This window comes from Choloepus didactylus, chromosome 1, assembly GCF_015220235.1.
Source record: "Choloepus didactylus isolate mChoDid1 chromosome 1, mChoDid1.pri, whole genome shotgun sequence".
Classification (NCBI taxonomy): Eukaryota; Metazoa; Chordata; class Mammalia; order Pilosa; family Megalonychidae; genus Choloepus; species Choloepus didactylus.
Window position 1 is genome coordinate 107,135,622 of NC_051307.1, and position 23,984 is coordinate 107,159,605.

Genomic DNA, 23,984 nt, shown 5'->3' on the forward strand with positions numbered 1-23,984 from the left:
AGGTTCATCCATGTTGTCATATGTTTCACAACTTCGTTCCTTCTTACTGCTGCCTAGTATTCCATCATGTGTATATACCACATTTTGTTTAACCACTCATCTGTTGAAGGACATTTGGATTATTTCCATCTCTTAGCAATTGTGAACAATGCTGCTATGAACATCGGTGTGCAAATATCTGTTCATGTTACTGCTTTCACCTCTTCTGGGTATATATTGAGAAGTGAAATTGCTGGATCATAGGGTAACTCAATATCTAGTTTTCTGAGGAACTGCCAAACTGTCCTCCAGAGTGGCTATAACATTATAAAGTCTCACCACCAATGAATAAGCGTTCCAATTTCTCCACATTCTCTCCAGCATTTGTAGTTTCCTGTTTGTTTAATGACAGCCATTCTAATTGGTGTGAGATGATATCTCATTGTGGTCTTGATTTGCTAATAGCTAGTGAAGATGAACATTTTTTCATGTGATTTTTAGCCATTTGTATTTCCTCTTCAGAGAAATGTCTTTTCGTATCTTTTGCCCATTTTATACTTGGGCTGTTTGTACTATTGTCGTTGAGTTGTAGGATTTCTTTATATATGCAAGACATCAGTCCCTTATCAGATACATAGTTCCCAAATATTTTTTACCATTGAGTTGGCTGCCTCTTTACCTTTTGACAAATTCCTTTGAGGTACAGAAGCTTCTGATTTTGAGGCATTCCCATTTATCTATTTTTTTCTTTTTTTGCTTGTGCTTTGCATGTAAGGTCTGAGAAGTGACCTCCTAATACTAGGTTTTGAAGTACATTATCTTCTAGGAGTTTTATGGTACTGTCTCTTATATTGAGGTCTTTGATCCACTCGACTTAATTTCTAATACAGTAAATATTGATAAATATTACCCACATACACAAAAGCTCTCTGGAATCCTCAATCATTTTCAGGAGTGCAAAGGGCTTCTAAGACTAAAAAGTTTGAAAATTGCTGATCAAAACCTGTTTGTTTTGATGCAGAAATCATGATATAAAACTATGTGTACATGATCCAAATTCAAAAAATATGAGTGTATGCATAAAAGTGGATTTTTTCTATCAGATGAGAGGTAGATATAAATCCTATAGAATGAGAAAGGGGAAATGGAAAAACTAAAAGTATTACATTTCTTGTCTTCAATTTAAAAAGCTAGAAATTGTTTTAATTTACAGCAGTATAAGTATACTTTTAAAAATGTGAACTATTTTAAGTATCTAATATAGAAATCATAACAGGATGTGTACAGTTCAACAAACCGCAGAAATTCAAAGCACATGAAACAGTTCATTCTGCAAAAGACAAAATAGAAAGGAAACAAAGAGGCATATAATAAAGGGAAAATCAGTAATGTGAGGTGAGTTTGTAAATTTTAAGGTTTACAAAAATTAAAGTATGTGGGGGTTATCGAGGAATTTTGTGGTCTTGTCTTCAGAATTAACTCTGAAAAGGCAAGAGTATCTTAAGGGAAATCATGACGAAAACTGACTTCTTTGACAAAAAGAAATGAAGTGCACTAGGATTGGCCTTTTCCCACAGCACTGCTTAGAGAAATATCACTATTTTTAACATGCTGAAGAGACAAAAGTAAAAACAGTAAGAATGTGAGGGCTTTTGATTTGCATGGAAAGGTTACAGTGAATTAGAAGAAAGCTAATACCTCTACTTTAAGTAGGCAGTTGAATTTTAGAGGCACTTTAAAATGACATCTGGAGAGGGTTCCATGTAGGAAAAAAAAACTAAGGTTGTAAATAAGCTATGAAGAAAATTAAGATTACCCAGATTGGATGAGTCTATACAGGATTCCTATTAGAGCCCATTGGACTGGGTTCTACACTGAGTGTTGTCTACACTGAGTGCAGCACAAGAGAAAAACAAGTGTAAACCACAGCCTGAGGATTTGGGTTGGAGGTACAAAACTATCTTTAAGCCCTTAGTTCTTTGAAGCAGATTAAAAGTGCCTGGAATCTCATGGACTCTGTAAGAAAAGTACTGGTAATCCTCCACTTTGGTGAAATCCAGGCCAGAAGAAATCATTACAGCTGAATAAAATTTTAGTCCATCTTGTGAGTAGCTCGTGAGTCCCTACTTAGTTGCCCTGAAGGTCCTTTTATTTCCCGGTTTCTGTCTTCCACTTTATGCCCATTTGGTCTCTCTAACCTGGGGAGGCTGACTCACTCACTCCCAACCCAAGCGATTTTGTACACCGGAGAGTTGGCTCCAGAAGTCACTCACCCATTCACCACTTTCTCTGCACCCCTATCCCCATCCCAGGAGATTTGGAAGCCTGTTTTCAAAGGCAATTCCAGAAAACTGCCCAAATATTGCTGTTGCAGAGTGACCTGGGCCAACAATCATTGAACCATCTGTCTGACCAACAAAACCTATTTGTGGTTCTCTCAAGCACTAAAAAGAGTTGTTAATAGAGAATTTGTCTCAAAGATGGCAGAAACCAACACTGTCTGTGAGAGCAGTGAAGTCTGTGGAATTGTTTGCCACCAAGACAAGATAATCACTCTTCAGAAGGCAAGATGGCACTGGCAAGAAAGCAAGCAATAGGTCATTGTCTCCTTCCTTCTGACCCTGTGGTAAGAGATGCCTGCATCCCCAATCCCCTACTTCAGAATATGCAGATGAAATTATGTATTTACACCCGGTGAAGAACTGCTAAGGCAAAAATCCTGGAGTAATACAAACTCCCACCAAACTCCCATTAGCCCTTGGAGCTGCTGTCCTCTACTTGATGCTGCCAGTGCAATGGCTGGACCCTGGAGGCTGCACCACTGAACACGAGAGGCTGCTCAGCCCCTCCTGGACATGAGATGCTCCCACTACCACCACCACAGACACTAAATAGTGCCACCTGTTAAGTGGGCTCTGAACGGTGTCTGAGGCTTAGTGTCACTAGCTCCAGACTAAAAACCCTGGATGAGTGCTCGATTGGCTGAGCTTGGGGTCACAGGGTACATCGTGGTGCCACGGTCTGAAGAAACCATCGCCTGATCATTTCTGCTTCCTTTTCAGCATATGTAATAGGAGGCACGGTCAAAAGCTCACACAGTATCGATTCCACACACCAAGAGACGTGCTGGGAAGCCAAAAAGTGGCAGAAGTTCACTCCATTTGTTCTGTGGAATTTTGGTTATAACTTATATGATATCAATTTAACCAATAATTACTTTTCCTATCAACCCAACTATATTTATGTTTGGGGACTCTATCTTATTTTTTAAAAAATTAACCACAGCCCTTGGTTTGTGCTAGGTATGAGGTAGATGCTTCTGCTGCTACTACCTCTATTATTATCAAAAAATCATTCATCTCATATTTCGATAGAGCATTGCAGTTTATAAAGTGCTATCATATATATTATTCTCATTTAATACTCAGAAGTACTGAGGTAAGCATAATTATTCCCATTTACCAGTGAGGAAATTGTGGTCCATGTACAGCTCTTCATGGTCATACAAATAGTAAAAGACAGACCTGGAGCTTAAATCCAAGTTTTCTGGTTCCCTCTATATTACTCTTTCTATTACAATAGTCAGTATGGTTCTCATGGATTTTATTTAATAATAGGTACTTACATCCAGGACGGATAACTTTTTCTACTAGAGAGAATAATGCTTTTGCTTTAATTTCACAGAGTTCTTTGATTTGCTTTATTTTGTTTTGTTTTAGGAAGACATGTTTTGGCAAGTGAAGCACTCAAGCTAGGTATCCTGGATGAAATTGTAAACTCAGACCCAGTTGAAGAAGCAGTCAAATTCGCACAGCAAGTTTCAGGTAAGAAGATAATAAAAACAGCACAAGGTTGGAAACAAACTGTCTGCCCATTTTAATAAGGAACAGCTTAACTATTTTACAGTTCATCCATGCAATGGAATATGATACAGCTTAAAACTGAATGAGAAACTGTTTATATACTGATATGGTGTGATCTCCAACATCACTTCATTAAGTGAAAAAAGCATTATTGTATAGAGTAGTTTCCATTTGTATCACCAAAAAGGGGGAATGGGATAGAATGTGTATATGGGAGAATGTATATATGTAATTGTTTGTCTATGCATAAAGTATTTCCGGGAGGATTCACAGGAAAGAGTTGCCTCTGGGGATGGGGTGGGCAGCTAGGGGAACCAGTTGGAAGGAGACTTTTCACTGTTTTCTCTTCCGTATCTTGAATTTTTATCACTTCAATGTATTTGCTATTAAGAAATATAATTAAAGTTAAAACAAACAAACAAGCAAACACACATTTCAGAAAATAGGCATTCTCTATACTTTACCACTGTAAAGCCATGGACTTCCAGAGCTTGTCTCAGCGAACAGAGTTCTATCTCTCACTGGTTTCTTACCTTATGGACTCATGGTGTTCCTTTAGGAGTTCTTTGGATTGACACTCCTGGAGGTTTTTTAAAATCTCATTTTTGTTTATAACCTGTTTCTTTTCAATCTAAGGAGGTTGGCAGCTTTAAATGAACAAGATGGATTGGATTCAAGATTGTCAGAAAAAATAATTGAGAGGAGTGTTGGGTTTCGAGCAGGACAGCATATAGATCTCTTCCTGGCTGGTGGTAAACGAAACCATTCAAAGTCTTTGTCTTTTGTCTAGCCTGACAGGGACCACTTTGCTGAAATAATATTTCTTTTTGTGGCTCTAGTCAGTTGCTGTTTCAATGCAAAAATAGAAGCTTAAAACTGGAGAGGTGAGGAACCGTGCAGAGAAAATGCAGTGACTGGTAAAGAGAATTAGCAAGTTCTTGCCCAAATGGGAATGAGTTTACTGCTATCTTTCTATGCCTTCCATACAATCTTCAAGTTTTCATTGCATGGTTTATGGTGCCTTCTCAGAGGGCTTATTGTTTTGTTAGCAGTAACTCCATTACCCAACAGTAAAGGCTATTTGCATTTGGAGGTCCCTAAATGATTCTTTGATTTGAGGCTTTAGATAGACCCATGCCTGTTCACACTCCTGCTTTAGTTTGTGAACGTCTCAGTCTCGACAGGAAGCCTGATTTCCCTAGATTCAGATTTGGGAGTTGTTTTAGTTCCTTGGCTGCTCAAGGAAATGCAATGCAATGGGTTGGCTTCAACAATGAGGATTTATTAGCTCACATTTTTGAGGATAGGAGAAGCCCACATCAAGGCATCATTAAAGTGATGCTTTCTTCCCGTGGACTGGCGTTCTGGGGCTGGCTGTCCGTGATCCTGGGCCCTGGGCTCCTCTGTCACATGGCAATACGCTGGTGGCCTCTGCTGGCCTCTCCCTTCTGTTCCGGGTTCTGTAGACTGTCATCTTCTTGCTTCCTATGGCTTTCTGTCTGTCTGAATTTAATTCTGCTTAGAGAGGACTCTAGTAATAGGATTAAGACCCATCCTGATTGGATTGGGTCACACCTTAACTGAAGTAACCTCATCAAAAGGCTCAACTTACTATGTGTTCACACCCACAGGAATGGATTAAGTTTAAGAACATGTTTTACTGGAGTACGTAATTCCACACCACCACAGGAGTTAGGTTACTTCAAGAAACAGATGAGGATCATGCTCTAGTCTTTTATAAAATGGTCTTTTCAGTCTCCACAACATTACACAGTTTGTCCACTTGGTGGCATCCAAATATTAAAAAATCATCTGCTTTAAAACTTGGTAATTCATCTAACAGCACGGGAATTGTTCTGAGCTTTCAACTCTGTGGACAATTTTGTAACTATTTCAAATTATGATCACGAAGACTTTGTAGAAATATGTAAAAATGTTTGTAATGTAAATCCTTAAAATATTAGTTTACATATATCCTATCATAGCTACATGACAGGAAGAATCATGAATACAAAGAAAAATTAGAAGGAAATAAGCAAAACTGAAAGAAATTAATTTTTCCCCAAAATTTCTTAAATGAGTTTTGCTTTTATTTTTTTTCCAGATTTATCTAAGTATAATTTACACACAGTAAAATTTGCCCATTTTAAGGGTAGAGTTTGATGAATTTTGGTGATTGTATACAGTTGTGTAACCACCGCCACAATCAACATAACGGTTCTGGTATTCTAAAGAGTATTCCCAAGACTCTTTCTAGTTGATCCCCTCTCCTGATCTTTAGACACAGACAATCCTGATCTGCCTTCTGTCACTACAGTTTTACCTTTTATAGAATTTTATGTAGATGGAATCTTTTGTATCTGACTTCTTTCATTTAGCTTGTTTTGATATTCAGCCACATTGATGCATGCATTAATATTTCATTCCCTTTTATTACTTAATAGTATTCTGTAGTTTGGATATACCATAATTTGTTTATCCATTTTTCAGTTGATGGGTATTTGTGCTCTTTCCACTTTGGGGCGACACAAATATTTGTAGACGTATGTTTTTGTTTCTCTTGGGGTAAATATCTAGGCGTAGGATTGCAGGGTCATATAATAAGAGTATGCTTAACTCTTAAATGGTTTTTAAACTTGATGAATAATGAAAAGCTGCAGTGATTTAAGACATTAATTTTTTTCCAAGAAAATTGGAATAGATAGAAAAAATAATATGCTGAGATTGAATTTAAATAAGTTCTCATCACACTGTATATCGTATCTGGAGGGCAACTGGACAATAATTATTGAAGCTTAAAAGTATTTACACCCTTTGACTTAGGAACTTTGTCCTTAGGAATTTGTCATAGAGAAATCAACACAGAAATATACAAAGACTCATATATGGTGATAGTCACTAAAGCTTTATTTCTAATTGTAAAATATTGGAAACAACTCAAATATCTAATTTGGGTGATTACATAAATGGTAGATTTCAATGAATCAACCCCATTCAGCCATTAAAACTCCCAGTTTTGAAGAATTTGAAGAACTTGGAAAAATGCTTACATGTTATGGTAAGTAGGAAAAAAGCTGGATAGGAAATGGCACAGATGTGTGTGTATTCAAATACATATGAATAAGGAGATATACCAAATTTTTAACAGTAGTTATATTTAGGTAGTAGGTAATAAAGACTCTTGATTTAAAAAAAAAAAAAATGCTTATCTTTTGAAAAAGGAATACCGTGCTAGGGTGGGAGGGGGGCAGTCTGGTAGAGAAATGGGCTCAGGACTAGAAGTCAGGAGACCGGGATTCTAGTCTCAACCTTAACTATGTAGACCTTAAATCACCTCACCTTTTTGGTCTTTTTGGCCTTTCGGTCTTCATTTTCTTCATCAGTAAAAAGGAAAGAGTTCAACAAAATTAGTTGGTTCTGTGACCACTGTAGTGGCGGGGAAGGCTCAGTGGTTGGACTCCCAGTTTTTTGTCATTGTTACAAACTGATCAGCTCTACTGTTTCTGTTTTGGGTTTTAGGGATTAGGATCCCATGGAAAGCTCTGGGACTTTGACTGTTTGCTTGTTTATTCTTTTGAAAATGAGCTCCACTGTTTGAAATCTTATGATTTCTTGGTGCTGCTTTGTAATAGATAAATGCTGGAGATACAAGGTAGAGAAATGGAACAGATCCATTGAAGGACTAGTTCAGAGAATCTTATCTACATTTGCTGTTTCTTATCTTAGAAAACATGTAGTTTAGCTAGATTATTTATTTTATCTTTTACTTTCATGTGAGGTCTTGTGCTTCTCCTTTCTTTTCATGCTTCTCTGTCTTCCTCTTCCTTTTTTGTTTTGAAATATGGCAATTAATATGTGGTCATTTTGGCAGAATGAAACTGACAGATTGATTTGGAGGACAAGTTCCACAAAAATCTAATATATTAATAATAAACATGTATATATTATAGAAAGTATATACATAAGTACAAATCTGTGGTTTTCTGAAGCTGATGTAATTGTCTTGATCTAGAGCAATGGTTCTCAAACTTCTGTGCATCAGAATCACTTGAGGGCTTGTTTTTTGTTGTTTTGCTTTGTTTTTGTTTTTTCAAAAACATACTTCATATTTCCTCTTTTATTATATAAATATCATATTAACCTTTTATTATAAGAATATAAACATTTTAAGAGCATCTTGGTTATTGTTTTTACAAATTCACAAACAGTACAATTAATTGATAAAGGTCTCTGGGTTCCTTTAACTCCATTTTGGTAAAGGTCTTGCTTTTTGCTATGGAGGATTCTAAAAAAATAAACCAAAAAAATCCAACAAAAATATGCATTCTACACAAAAGCAAATCTTTTTTTTAAAAAACAAGTTCCAGCCCCCACCAACATAAAGAAAGTCATCTATTCCTCTATTTAGAAACAATTTTGTAAAGCTCACAAACTCGATTTTATTAACAGAACAAAGACATGGATTTCAGTCTGCTCCCCTTCCCGTGGAGCCCAGGGGCTGTGCTCCTCTGCTTCCAACAGGAAGCCTCACTGGGTGGCTTTTTTTGTGAGGAAACTTGGAAGAGGGCGAGGAAGGGTTGAATTTGCATATATAATAGTCATCTTCAAGACATAATCTGCATCTCAGATAAACAAAAAGCAGTTCAACTCTCATTTCTCCCACATGGAGGGCTTGTTAAAACATGGATTGCAGGACCCCACTCATTGCTTTTAGATTCAGTGGGGCCCGAGAATTTGCATCTCGAATAAGTTCCTGGGTGATGTGGATATGCTGTTGTGGGAACCACACCCTGAGAACCGCTGATGTACAGAGACCAAGGGTAATAATGGAAATAACTTTTCCTAGTTTTGACTTTTTACAACTGGCATGGGAACACTAATCTGCAGTCTCTCAGTAAATTAGTTATGAAAGACATGGCTAAAAACATGCATGTATGGTTGCACAACTCTGTGAATATACTGAAAAACACTGAATTGTACATTTGAAATGGTGAATTTTATGGTATGTGGTATGTAAATTATATCTCAGTTTTTAACATTATATGGAAAAATATCGAGTTCTCTTCTCTCACTTGTAAAAATATTCCATTAATTCAACCCTTCCACTCCCCCTCAGTGCTCAAATGATGACTTTAAAATAAATAGCAAAAGGAAAATTAAGAACACTTATTTAGTTTCCACATCCAATAGGAAAGTAGGTAGGGAAGGGAATTTCCAGTGGCCAAAGTTCCAATCAGCAGTTTTGGAACTAATTTTGGAGGGGAGGGGAGTGTAGGAGGTTAAAATGTATCTAAAAATGTGATTTGGGAAGTAGCTGCAAATCTCTCTACAAACTTAAGGTATATCCTGGAGAGTTAACTGTAGAAGTTAATTAGCTTCGTGACGCCTCCAGACTACTGCAGTGCGGTAGATTTAGCAGAGCAATGCAGAATTACTTGGACGAACCAGATTGCTCTAGCTAAAATGGGGAGGATCGGTTCCTGTAACATGCTATTTGTTTGTATTTGCATGTGGCTGACAGGCTGCTTATTCCCAAACTTGGTAAGAACTGTTTCCATGTGCATGTTTTTAGAATGAAGCTTGAAGTGCCTGCTGTTATTCAAAGACCAAGAGCATAAAGAGGCCTTCCCAGCAGGTGGCTCACGTAGAGCACACAGGGACATCTACCTGGGAGCCTCAACTCAGGAAGCTGAATGCTGTTTTTGTCCCTGGAATGAACTCTGGTCCTGTTAGTGTGGCTGCTCTGGGCTGTGTTAGCCATTTTCAGCGATTCTAATTCTGCCTAAGACCTCAGTTAACTTTTATGGTCTTTTTGTTCATTTGGACTTTGTGACTTTCAAAAAAAATCTTAGCTGTTTCATCTGTCTTTCTCTTCATGTTAACGTTTTGCTCCTTGTAATTTATTTTTACTTTCTGTGAACATTTATATAAACATGTTTCAAAAGAGCACCGTGACTCTGCCTTCCCTAGGCCTAAGTACGTGTCTCCTTTTTTACATAGTTTTGTGGGTGGCCTCTCTGAAGCCTGTAAAAGTGCAGTTGTTCTGTCCTTTGCCAAGCCACTGTGATGGACAAAGCTTACTCTTTATCAGGGTTAGAGAAGAGCAAGTCCTTTAAGTCTAAGGAAACTATTTCTGTGAACTGCAAGTTGAGTCTCTTGTTACCCTAGGCAAAGAAAATTTCTTCCTTTCCATTTAGCAGGAGGAAGGAAAACTGTCACCACCTTTTCTTCCCTCAGGAGCATGATTCACTTATTTTTTTGTAAAAACTTGAATATTCTTCTGCCTTAGAAGTTCTCATAGAATTAAGAAAAATAATGTGGACGTGTCAAAGAAAGAATTCAGAGGCGGGGCAAGATGGCAGACTGGTGAGCTGTATGTTTTAGTTACTCCTCCAGGAAAGTAGGTAAAAAGCCAGGAACTGCGTGGACTGGACACCACAGAGCAATCTGTCTTTGGGCATACTTCATACAACACTCATGAAAACGTGGAACTGCTGAGATCAGCGAAATCTGTAAGTTTTTGCGGCCAGGGGACCCGCGCCCCTCCCTGCCAGGCTCAGTCCCGGGGGAGGAGGGGCTGTCAGCTCCAGGAAGGAGAAGGGAGAATTGCAGTGGCTGCTCTTATTGGAAACTCATTCTACTGATTCAAACTCCAACCATAGATAGACTGAGGCCAGACACCAGAGACTCTGAGAGCAGCCAGCCCAGCAGAGAGGAGACGGGCATAGAAGGAAAACAACACGAGAAGCTCCAAAGTAAAAGCAGAGGATTTTTGGAGTTCTGGTGAACACAGAAAGGGGAAGGGCGGAGATCAGGCCTTGAGGCGCATATGCAAATCCCGAAGCAAGGCTGATCTCTCTGCCCGGGGCACCTTTCCTTAATGGCCCTGGTTGCTTTGTCTATTAGCATTTCAATAACCCATTAGATCTCTGAGGAGGGCCGTTTTTTTTTTTTTTTGTTTTTTTTTTTAAATCCTTTTTGCTTTTTCTAAAACAATTACTCTAAGAAGCTCAATACAGAAAGCTTCAAAGAATTGAAATTTGGGCACGTCAAGTCAAGAGCAGAACTAAGAGAGCTCTGAGACAAAAGGCAATAATCCAGTGGCTGAGAAAATTCACTAAACAACACAACTTCCCAAGAAAAGGGGGGTGTCCGCTCACAGCCACCATCCTGGTGGACAGGAAACACTCCTGCCCATCGCCAGCCCCATAGCCCAGAGCTGCCCCAGACAACCCAGTGTGACGGAAGTGCTTCAAATAACAGGCACACACCACAAAACTGGGCGTGGACATTAGCCTTCCCTGCAACCTCAGCTGAATGTCCCAGAGCTGGGAAGGGGGAGCAGTGTGAATTAACAGAGCCCCATTCAGCCATCATTTGAGCAGACTGGGAGCCTCCCAACACAGCCCAGCAGCCCAGAACTGCCCTGGGGGGACGGCACTCACCTGCGACATAGCACAGTCATCCCTCAACAGAGGACCCGGGGTGCACAGCCTGGAAGAGGGGCCCACTTGCAAGTCTCAGGAGCCATACGCCAATACCAAAGACTTGTGGGTCAGTGGCAGAGACAAACTGTGGCAGGACTGAACTGAAGGATTAGACTATTGCAGTAGCTTTAAAACTCTAGGATCATCAGGGAGATTTGATTGTTAGGGCCACCCCCCCTCCCCGACTGCCCAGAAACACGCCCCACATACAGGGCAGGCAACACCAACTACACACGCAAGCTTGGGACACCAATTGGGCCCCACAAGACTCACTCCCCCACTCACCAAAAAGGCTAAGCAGGGGAGATCTGGCTTGTGGAGAACAGGTGGCTCGTGGACGCCACCTGCTGGTTAGTTAGAGAAAGTGTACTCCACGAAGCTGTAGATCTGATAAATTAGAGATAAGGACTTCAACTGGTCTACAAACCCTAAAAGAACCCTATCAAGGTCAGCAAATGCCACGAGGCCAAAAACAACAGAAAATTATAAAGCATATGAAAAAACCAGACGATATGGATAACCCAAGCCCAAGCACCCAAATCAAAAGACCAGAAGAGACACACCTAGAGCAGCTACTCAAAGAACTAAAGATGAACAATGAGACCCTAGTACGGGATATGAAGGAAATCAAGAAGACCCTAGAAGAGCATAAAGAAGACATTGCAAGACTAAATAAAAAAATGGATGATCTTATGGAAATTAAAGAAACTGTTGACCAAATTAAAAAGATTCTGGACACTCATAGTACAAGACTAGAGGAAGTTGAACAACGAATCAGTGACCTGGAAGATGACAGAATGGAAAATGAAAGCATAAAAGAAAGAATGGGGAAAAAAATTGAAAAACTCGAAATGGACCTCAGGGATATGATAGATAATATGAAACGTCCGAATATAAGACTCATTGGTGTCCCAGAAGGGGAAGAAAAGGGTAAAGGTCTAGTAAGAGTATTCAAAGAAATTGTTGGGGAAAACTTCCCAAATCTTCTAAACAACATAAATACACAAATCATAAATGCTCAGCGAACTCCAAATAGAATAAATCCAAAAAAACCCACTCCGAGACATATACTGATCACACTGTCAAACATAGAAGAGAAGGAGCAAGTTCTGAAAGCAGCAAGAGAAAAGCAATTCACCACATACAAAGGAAACAGCATAAGACTAAGTAGTGACTACTCAGCAGCCACCATGGAGGCGAGAAGGCAGTGGCACGATATATTTAAAATTCTGAGAGAGAGGAATTTCCAGCCAAGAATACTTTATCCAGCAAAGCTCTCCTTCAAATTTGAGGGAGAGCTTAAATTTTTCACAGACAAAGAAATGCTGAGAGAATTTGCTAACAAGAGACCTGCCCTACTGGAGATACTAAAGGGAGCCCTACAGACAGAGAAACAAAGACAGGACAGAGAGACTTGGAGAAAGGTTCAGTACTAAAGAGATTCGGTATGGATACAATAAAGGATATTAATAGAGAGAGGGAAAAATATGGCAAACATAATCCAAAGGATAAGATGGCCGATTCAAGAAATGCCTTCACGGTTTTAACGTTGAATGTAAATGGATTAAACTCCCCAATTAAAGATATAGATTCGCAGAATGGATCAAAAAAAATGAACCATCAATATGTTGCATACAAGAGACTCATCTTAGACACAGGGACACAAAGAAATTGAAAGTGAAAGGATGGAAAAAAATATTTCATGCAAGCTACAGCCAAAAGAAAGCAGGTGTAGCAATATTAATCTCAGATAAAATAGACTTCAAATGCAGGGATGTTTTGAGAGACAAAGAAGGCCACTACATACTAATAAAAGGGGCAATTCAGCAAGAAGAAATAACAATCGTAAATGTCTATGCACCCAATCAAGGTGCCACAAAATACATGAGAGAAACATTGGCAAAACTAAAGGAAGCAATTGATGTTTCCACAATAATTGTGGGAGACTTCAACACATCACTCTCTCCTATAGATAGATCAACCAGACAGAAGACCAATAAGGAAATTGAAAACCTAAACAATCTGATAAATGAATTAGATTTAACAGACATCTACAGGACATTACATCCCAAATCACCAGGATACACATACTTTTCTAGTGCTCACGGAACTTTCTCCAGAATAGATCATATGCTGGGACATAAAACAAGCCTCAATAAATTTAAAAAGATTGAAATTATTCAAAGCACATTCTCTGACCACAATGGAATACAATTAGAAGTCAATAACCATCAGAGACTTAGAAAATTCACAAATACCTGGAGGTTAAACAACACACTCCTAAACAATCAGTGGGTTAAAGAAGAAATAGCAAGAGAAATTGCTAAATATATAGAGACGAATGAAAATGAGAACACAACATACCAAAACCTATGGGATGCAGCAAAAGCAGTGCTAAGGGGGAAATTTATAGCACTAAACGCATATATTAAAAAGGAAGAAAGAGCCAAAATCAAAGAACTAATGGATCAACTGAAGAAGCTAGAAAATGAACAGCAAACCAATCCTAAACCAAGTACAAGAAAAGAAATAACAAGGATTAAAGCAGAAATAAATGACATAGAGAACAAAAAAACAATAGAAAGGATAAATATCACCAAAGGTTGGTTCTTTGAGAAGATCAACAAGATTGACAAGCCCCTAGCTAGACTGACAAAATCAAAAAGAGAGAAGACCCATATAAACAAAATAATGAATGAAAAAGGTGACATAACTGCAGATCCTGAAGAAATTAAAAAAATTATAAGAGGATATTATGAACAACAGTATGGCAACAAACTGGATAATGTAGAAGAAATGGACAATTTCCTGGAAACATATGAACAACCTAGACTGACCAGAGAAGAAATAGAAGACCTCAACCAACCCATCACAAGCAAAGAGATCCAATCAGTCATCAAAAATCTTCCCACAAATAAATGCCCAGGGCCAGATGGCTTCACAGGGGAATTCTACCAAACTTTCCAGAAAGAACTGACACCAATCTTACTCAAACTCTTTCAAAACATTGAAAAAAATGGAACACTACCTAACTCATTTTATGAAGCTAACATCAATCTAATACCAAAACCAGGCAAAGATGCTACAAAAAAGGAAAAACTACCGGCCAATCTCCCTAATGAATATAGATGCAAAAATCCTCAACAAAATACTTGCAAATCGAATCCAAAGACACATTAAAAAAATCATACACCATGACCAAGTGGGGTTCATTCCAGGCATGCAAGGATGGTTCAACATCAGAAAAACAATCAATGTATTACAACACATTAAAAACTCGAAAGGGAAAAATCAATTGATCATCTCAATAGATGCTGAAAAAGCATTTGACAAAATCCAACATCCCTTTTTGATAAAAACACTTCAAAAGGTAGGAATTGAAGGAAACTTCCTCAACATGATAAAGAGCATATATGAAAAACCCACAGCCAGCATAGTACTCAATGGTGAGAGACTGAAAGCCTTCCCTCTAAGATCAGGAACAAGACAAGGATGCCCGCTGTCACCACTGTTATTCAACATTGTGCTGGAAGTGCTAGCCAGGGCAATCCGGCAAGACAAAGAAATAAAAGGCATCCAAATTGGAACAGAAGAAGTAAAACTGTCATTGTTTGCAGATGATATGATCTTATATCTAGAAAACCCTGAGAAATCGACGATACACCTACTAGAGCTAATAAACAAATTTAGCAAAGTAGCAGGATACAAGATTAATGCACATAAGTCAGTAATGTTTCTATATGCTAGAAATGAACAAACTGAAGAGACACTCAAGAAAAAGATACCATTTTCAATAGCAACTAAAAAAATCAAGTACCTAGGAATCAACTTAACCAAAGATGTAAAAGACCTATACAAAGAAAACTACATAACTCTACTAAAAGAAATAGAAGGGGACCTTAAAAGATGGAAAAATATTCCATGTTCATGGATAGGAAGGCTAAATGTCATTAAGATGTCAATTCTACCCAAACTCATCTACAGATTCAATGCAATCCCAATCAAAATTCCAACAACCTACTTTGCAGACTTGGAAAAGCTAGTTATCAAATTTATTTGGAAAGGGAAGATGCCTCGAATTGCTAAAGACACTCTAAAAAAGAAAAACGAAGTGGGAGGACTTACACTCCCTGACTTTGAAGCTTATTATAAAGCCACAGTTGCCAAAACAGCATGGTACTGGCACAAAGATAGACATATAGATCAATGGAATCGAATTGAGAATTCAGAGATAGACCCTCAGATCTATGGCCGACTGATCTTTGATAAGGCACCCAAAGTCACCGAACTGAGCCATAATGGTCTTTTCAACAAATGGGGCTGGGAGAGTTGGATATCCATATCCAAAAGAATGAAAGAGGACCCCTACCTCACCCCCTACACAAAAATTAACTCAAAATGGACCAAAGATCTCAATATAAAAGAAAGTACCATAAAACTCCTAGAAGATAATGTAGGAAAACATCTTCAAGACCTTGTATTAGGAGGCCACTTCCTAGACTTTACACCCAAAGCACAAGCAACAAAAGAGAAAATAGATAAATGGGAACTCCTCAAGCTTAGAAGTTTCTGCACCTCAAAGGAATTTCTCAAAAAGGTAAAGAGGCAGCCAACTCAATGGGAAAAAATTTTTGGAAACCATGTATCTGACAAAAGACTGATATCTTGCATATACAAAGAAATCCTACAACTCAATGACAATAGTACAGACAGCCCAATTATAAAATGGGCAAAAGATATGAAAAGACAGTTCTCTGAAGAGGAAATACAAATGGCCAAGAAACACATGAAAAAATGTTCAGCTTCACTAGCTATTAGAGAGATGCAAATTAAGACCACAATGAGATACCATCTAACACCGGTTAGAATGGCTGCCATTAAACAAACAGGAAACTACAAATGCTGGAGGGGATGTGGAGAAATTGGAACTCTTATTCATTGTTGGTGGGACTGTATAATGGTTCAGCCACTCTGGAAGTCAGTCTGGCAGTTCCTTAGAAAACTAGAGATAGAGCTACCATTCGATCCAGCGATTGCACTCCTCGGTATATACCCGGAAGATCGGAAAGCAGTGACACGAACAGATATCTGCACGCCAATGTTCATAGCAGCATTATTCACAATTGCCAAGAGATGGAAACAACCCAAATGTCCTTCAACAGAGGAGTGGATAAATAAAATGTGGTATATACACACGATGGAATACTACGCGGCAGTAAGAAGGAACGATCTGGTGAAATATATGACAACATGGATGAACCTTGAAGACATAATGCTGAGCGAAATAAGCCAGGCACAAAAAGAGAAATATTATATGCTACCACTAATGTGAACTTTGAAAAATGTAAAACAAATGGTTTATAATGTAGAATGTAGGGGAACTAGCAGTAGAGAGCAATTAAGGAAGGGGGAACAATAATCCAAGAAGAACAGATAAGCTATTTAACGTTCTGGGGATGCCCAGAAATGACTATGGTCTGTTAATTTCTGATGGTTGTAGTAGGAACAAGTTCACTGAAATGTTGCTATATTATGTAACTTTCTTGGGGTAAAGTAGGAACATGTTGGAAGTTAAGCAGTTATCTTAGGTTAGTTGTCTTTTTCTTACTCCCTTGCTATGGTCTCTTTGAAATGCTCTTTTATTGTATGTTTGTTTTCTTTTTAACTTTTTTTTTCATACAGGTGATTTGAAAAAAGAAGGGAAAGTTAAAAAAAAAAAAAAAAAAAAAAAAAAAGAAAAAAGACAAACAAGGGAAAAAAAAAAAAAAAAGATGTAGTGCCCCCTTGAGGAGCCTGTGGAGAATGCAGGGGTATTCGCCTACCCCACCTCCATGGTTGCTAACATGACCACAGACATAGGGGACTGGTGGTTTGATGGGTTGAGCCCTCTACCATAAGTTTTACCCTTGGGAAGACGGTTGCTGCAAAGGAGAGGCTAGGCCTCCCTGTATTTGTGCCTAAGAGTCTCCTCCTGAATGCCTCTTTGTTGCTCAGATGTGGCCCTCTCTCTCTGGCTAAGCCAACTTGAAAGGTGAAATCACTGCCCTCCCCCCTACGTGGGATCAGACACCCAGGGAAGTGAATCTTCCTGGCAACGTGGAATATGACTCCCAGGGAGGAATGTAGACCTGGCACCGTGGGACGGAGAACATCTTCTTGACCAAAAGGGGGATGTGAAAGGAAATGAAATAAGCTTCAGTGGCAGAGAGATTCCAAAAGGAGCCGAGAGATCACTCTGGTGGGCACTCTTATGCACACTTTAGACAACCCTTTTTAGGTTCTAAAGAATTGGGGTAGCTGGTGGTGGATACCTGAAACTATCAAACTACAACCCAGAACCCATGAATCTCGAAGACAGTTGTATAAAAATGTAGCTTATGAGGGGTGACAATGGGATTGGGAAAGCCATAAGGACCAAACACCACTTTGTCTAGTTTATGGATGGATGTGTAGAAAAGTAGGGGAAGGAAACAAACAGACAAAGGTACCCAGTGTTCTTTTTTACTTCAATTGCTCTTTTTCACTCTAATTATTATTCTTGTTATTTTTGTGTGTGTGCTAATGAAGGTGTCAGGGATTGATTTAGGTGATGAATGTACAACTATGTAATGGTACTGTAAACAATCGAAAGTACAATTTGTTTTGTATGACTGCGTGGTATGTGAATATATCTCAATAAAATGATGATTAAAAAAAAAAAAAAAAGATTAAATCACAAAAAAAAAAAAAAAGAAAGAATTCAATTATAAGCATATTTGAGTTACTAATTAGCAGTTCCTTTCATCCTGGTTTTCCTGGGCAGCTAATGGTGGTGCTGACCCACTGACACTGCCTGTCTTACTTATTACATAGGTACAGCTGAGGGACTTGAAAACTACAGAGGCTTCAATATAAGAAATACACTTTGAAAACACCATACCTGTAGAACCAAAGGGGAAATGCTGAGTGTATTTTTTAGTAATAAATGGAAGCTGTACGATAATATCATCCTTCAATTAAACAGCTACAGCAAGAGAGGGATAGGAAATTGAGCAGGGAAAAACCATCTATGATGGTTCTCCAGTGGGTGGGCCAAGCTTGGCCGTGTTGGCCTTGGGGAGCACCTAGAACGCCCATCTACAGTCTGAGAGGTTCTGAGTATCCCCAGGTCTGGTGGTTTGGAGCTGTGTGTACCCCAGAAAAATATGTTCTTAATCTTAATCCATTCCTATGGATTCCTTGTAAGTAGGACCTTTTGATGAGGCTACTTTGGTCAAGGTGTGACCCACCTCATTCAGGAAGGGTTTTAATCCTATTACTGAGTCCTGTATAAACTGAATGAGGAGAGTGAGAGAGTGAGAGAGAGAGAGAGAGAGAGTGTGCGCCACTGAAGCAAGAAGCTGAAATCTCTTCCCCAGAAGAGAAGGGAGAGACCAGCGGATGCCAGCATGCGTCTTGCCATATGGCGGAGGAGGAGACAAGGATCACTGGCAGCTGGTCTTCAGGAAAAAAGCATCACCTTGATGATGGCTTGATTTGGACATTTTCCCAGATTCTAACCATAAGCAAATAAATTCCCATTGTTCAAGCCAAACCATTTCATGGTATTTGCTTTGAGCAGCCTAGGAAACTAAAACACCAGGATAACAGGATTATGCTGATCAGCAATAATTACTACACACCATTAAACTGTCCCTCCCCTCCCCTCTCCTCCCTGGCCTTCCCCTCGCTGACCCAGGGCAAAGTTGCCAGGAGCTGCAGCTGCCCTAGGGGCTGAATATATAGGGGCCGACTAACTGTGTACACGGACCTCCCAGAGGCTATACATAAGAATTGTTGAATTTTTTAAAAATAGTCATGCCCAGGTCCCACTCCTTAGACATTCTTATCTGGGTCTATGGTGGGGCATGAAGATGTGAATTTTGTAAACTCCTCAAATGATTCTGATATGCACCATGTGGTTGAGAATCAGCTCCAGTAATGTTGGGAACAGTGGTTGCGTCACAAGGACAGAGATACAGCTCTAAGAAATCCCAAGCCATCTATTCCGGTACATGCATAGATCACATCAGCCGCAGGTTTAAGCCACAGCACCGAGAGCTCAGCCCTCTTTCCTCTTCCACTCGATCCTCCTCACACTCGTCCTTTCCCTCCACTTCTCTCCCCACTGTCCACGCTTGCCTTCCTTTTAAACCCACCAGTGAGTTTAATCAGCTATAGACCCTGGAAAGAAATCCCCATACTTCTCTACTGAGCCTGTCTTCCTGTAAATTCAATATTGGGCCAACTCATTAGAAAATTGAGCAAGTAATTGGTGGCCTGTTGGGAAGAGTTCAGGTTTCCTCAACAGGAGCAGGGCGAGCAGGGACCATATGCTGCTTGCTGCTGTCTTCTCTCATTTCCTGAATCTTATTCTTAATCACATAGGAAATCACTAATTTAGAAACCCATTCTTTTCAGCTCCACTTATTAATCAAGCATTAAGGAAAAATTCTTGGCTCCTAGGTTAAAAAAAAGGGGAGAGAGAGGTTGTAATTACACAGAGCCTCAAAGATATATTTCCATGTGCACAAGATTACATTCAAACCTTACCCACTCTCCCTTGGACACACATTAACATATTCATGCATCTTTTTATAGTGAAACTGCTTTATAAACCTGGTTCATAAGTAACTAAGGTTTACATGTTTGATATGGTGGTTTATTCTTGAAAAGTTGATGGCACTTTTCAGAAAATAGTTTCTCCTAAAATTTTGTTAACTGTAATTTGTTACACATTTATTCTTTCATGCAAACATTAGCATCATTCTTTTGAGTTATTTCAAAAAAATAGAACCATACAGATTCTACTTAGAATTTCCTGTATAGATAACTATGTTTGTGTGTGCATAAAATAATTATATTTTTATGCTATTATATTTTTATATACAGGAACATGGTATCTTTTTATTAAGGTATTTTTATGTTCTTTAATAAAATATTATTTATTATCTTCTTAAAGGTCTTGTACTTTTCCTGATCCATTCATCTTTAGGTATTTCTAACAGCTTTACTGAAGTGTAATTTACCTTATAGAGTTATACAGCTATCCCCACAATACAATTTTAGAACATGTCCTATAACTTCAGAAAGTTCCCTCATGCCCAATTGCAGTTAACTTCCCAGCCCCACCTCAACCCTAGACAACTACTGATCCTTCTGTCTCTATAGATTTGCCATTTCTGGACATTTAATGCAAATGGAATCAGATAATAAATAATCTTTTTTACCTATTTTTTTTCAGTTAGCTTAGTGGTTTGAAGGTTTATCTGTGTTGCAACATTTATTAGTAGTTTGCTTTTTATTGCTGAGTATACAGTTGTATAGCAATACCACATTTTTCTTTATCCATTCATCAGTTAATGGACATCAGTTTGGGGCTCTTATGAATGATGCTGCTATAAACATTCATTTATAAGTTTTTTTATGACCATATGTTTTCATTTCTCTTAGGTAGATTCTTAGAAGGGAAATTGCTGAGTTGAACAATAAGTTTCTGTTTATCTTTTTAAGAAACTGTGAACTGTTTTCCTAAGTATATGTACCATTTTACATTCTCCCAAGCAATGGATGAGGGTCCCAGTTTCTCCACAATGTCATCAACATTTGGTATTGTCTGCCTTTTCAATGATAGTGATTCTTCTGGATCTGTATTAGTTCACTATAGCTGCATAACAAGTTACCCCAAGACTTAATGGCTTGAAAATCAATCATTTATTATCTCAGTTTCTGTGGGCCAGCGATCCAGGTACAGCTTAGCTAGGTGCTCTGACTCAGGATTTCGCACAAGGCTGTATCCAAGGTGGTGGCTGGGACTGTGGTCACATCAGGGCTTGAATGGGAGAGGATCTGTTTCCAAGCTCGTTCATGTGGTTGTTGGAAGGACTCAGTTCCTTGTGGGCCACTGGATTGAGGACCTCAGTTCCTCACTAGCTGTTGGCCAGAAGCCTCCCTCAGTTCTTTGTCACGTGGATTTCTCCATAGAGCAGCCCGTAGCATGGTAGCTGGCTTCCATCAGAGTGAGCATGTGAGAGAGCAAGAGAGAGTGAGCAAGACCAAAGCCAGAGTCTTTCTGCAGCCCAATCTCAGAAATGATATCCATTATTTAGAAGCTGCCTAAAACATTCATTGTGGTTTTAATTTGCATTTCCCTAATGACTAATGATGTTGAACATCTTTTTGTGTATTAGCCATTCATTCATATACCATCTTTGGTGAAATATCTACTCAACTTTTTGTTTTTTGTTTTTTGTTTTTTTTTTACCTATTTTTAAAATTGATTGTCTTCTTGAATCACAAGAGTTCTTTATATATTTTGGAAATAAATGCTTTTTTAAATATTTGAACAATTTTAGCAATTTTAAGTTATCTAATTGAGGCATAAAAATTACATTTTTCCTTTATTCTAAGGTCAAGACAATTTTATAATGATTAAATGTTAACCTGTCACTGAGTTTGAGGAAAATATAAATCGTGTTAGTTTTCTATTACTGTGCTAACAAGTTACCACAAATTTAGCAATTCAAACAAAACGAATTTGTTATTTTACCATTTTTAGATCAGAAGTTTGGTAAGCTGACTAAAATCCAGGTGTCAGCTGCTGTAGTCCTTTCATGAGGCTCTAGGGGAGAATCCATTTCCTGCTTATTCAGGTTGTTGGCAGAATTCAGTTCCTCATCCTGTAGATCCCCACTTCTTTGCTGGCTGTGAACTGATTGCTGTTCCTAACTTCTAGAGGCTGCCGCATTCTTTGGCTTTTGGCCCCCTTCCTCCATCTTCAAAGCCAGCAATGGCAGGTCAAGTCCTTCTCACATTGGATCTCTCATACCCTTCTTTCTCCCTTGACTCTTTCTCACCACAGCTGAGAAAGGCTCTATGCTTTTAAGGATTCACGTGATTATATTGGGCCCCCCTTGGATAATCCAGGATAACTTCCCCATCTCAAGGTCTTTCACCTTAATCACATCTGCAAAGTTGCTTTTGCTATGTAAAGTAATATATTCACAGGTCCCAGGGATAAGGACAGTGGATATCTTTGGGGAACATTATTCTGGCTACCACACTTCAATTTCTTAATGGTGGCCTTTGGCATGCAAATGGTTTTACTTTTGATGGAGTTCAACTTATTGATTTTTTTTCTTTATGGATTGTGCTTTTGTTGCTATATATAAGAACACTTTGTCTAACCCAAAGTCAGGAACATTTTTCCTATGTTTTCTTCTAGAAATTTTAATATTTTTAACTCTTAAGTTTAGACTTAAGATCCATCTTGAATTAATTGTTGAGTATGGTGCCAAGTAAGAATCTAAGTTATTTTTTTGCATGTGGATATCTAATTTTCCTATTACCATTTTTAAAAAAGACTCTCCCTGCCCCCATTGAATTGACTTGGCACTTTGTCGAAAATCATTTGACCATAATTGTAAGAGTGTTTTTCTGCACTCTCAGTTCTCTTCTATTGATACATATGCCTTCCCTTGTGCAAGTATAGGTTTTCTTTTCTATGTATTTAAAAGTTTTTGTTAGTACTGTGAACTGAGTTAAGATTATTTTGAATTTAAAATATTATTAACTCAGAAATTATTTTCCTCAAACTCATTGACAGGTTAACATTTAATCATTATAAAATTGTCTTGACCTTAGAATAAAGGAAAAAAGTAATTTTTATGCATCAATTAGGTAACTTAAAATTGCTTTAAATCTATTAAATTCTATCTTATAGGACTAAATTGCAAAGATGTCAGGGATTTTGGTGTTAGTGTTACATTAAATGTCTTGATGAATAGTATTTCATTTTCTATTTTGAATTTGAGCAGGGCATCATTATTATTATGTATTAGTTATTATTATACATTAATTAATATGTATGATGATATATTCCCTTTGTATAAATAATGTTTTTCCAGAGATCCAGTTTCCTTTCTCATTCCTTTCAGATCAATCTCTAGAATCTCGTAGACTCTGCAACAAGTCAGTTCAGAGCCTGCCCAACATGGACACCATTTTCCACGAAGCCCTTTTGAAGATGCGGCGGCAGTATCCTGGGTGCCTCTCTCAGGAGACTTGTGTCCGTGCGGTCCAGGCAGCCGTGCAGCATCCCTATGAGGTGGGCATCAAGAAGGAGGAGGAGCTGTTTATGTACCTTCAGGAATCAGGGCAAGCTAGAGCCCTGCAATATGCCTTCCTGGCTGAGAGGGAGGTAAATAAGTGGTCAACTCCCTCTGGAGCATCCTGGAAAACAGCATCGGCCCAGCCTATCTCCTCAGTTGGCGTTCTTGGTAAGAATATGGGATGGTTAACGTCAGTCTCCAAATCTACACATGCAAAGTGCTTCCATTTGCTGAGGCCACTGATTGCCAGTTTCCATGGTACACATTAACTGTGCTTGCTACGTTAATTCTCACCCTGGCCCATGAGGTATAAATTACTGTCTTCATTTTATATGTGAGGTCTGGAAGTGCTACTCAACAATGAGCTAATAAGTATGAGTGGTGTTAAGATCTGACTCCAGGCCTGCCTGACTCCAGGCAATGGATAGTTTCGGCTCCTCTCTAGTTCTTTCCTATATGAACCTCACTCCTGGATTTCCAAATAATGATTATTATTGTAACATATTCAAGGTATTGCCTCTCACTCT

The 23,984-nt window shown here is 38.6% G+C and overlaps 1 protein-coding gene across 1 annotated transcript in view; it reads left to right on the forward strand.

Moving 5' to 3' along the window:
- Positions 1-23,984, forward strand: part of EHHADH (enoyl-CoA hydratase and 3-hydroxyacyl CoA dehydrogenase) — a 72,325-nt gene that overhangs the window by 41,004 nt on the left and 7,337 nt on the right. The window contains exons 5-6 of the mRNA XM_037839068.1: positions 3,699-3,803; positions 23,284-23,625. Coding sequence (XP_037694996.1) covers positions 3,699-3,803; positions 23,284-23,625 — 447 coding nt within the window. The remainder of the gene's footprint in view (positions 1-3,698; positions 3,804-23,283; positions 23,626-23,984) is intronic.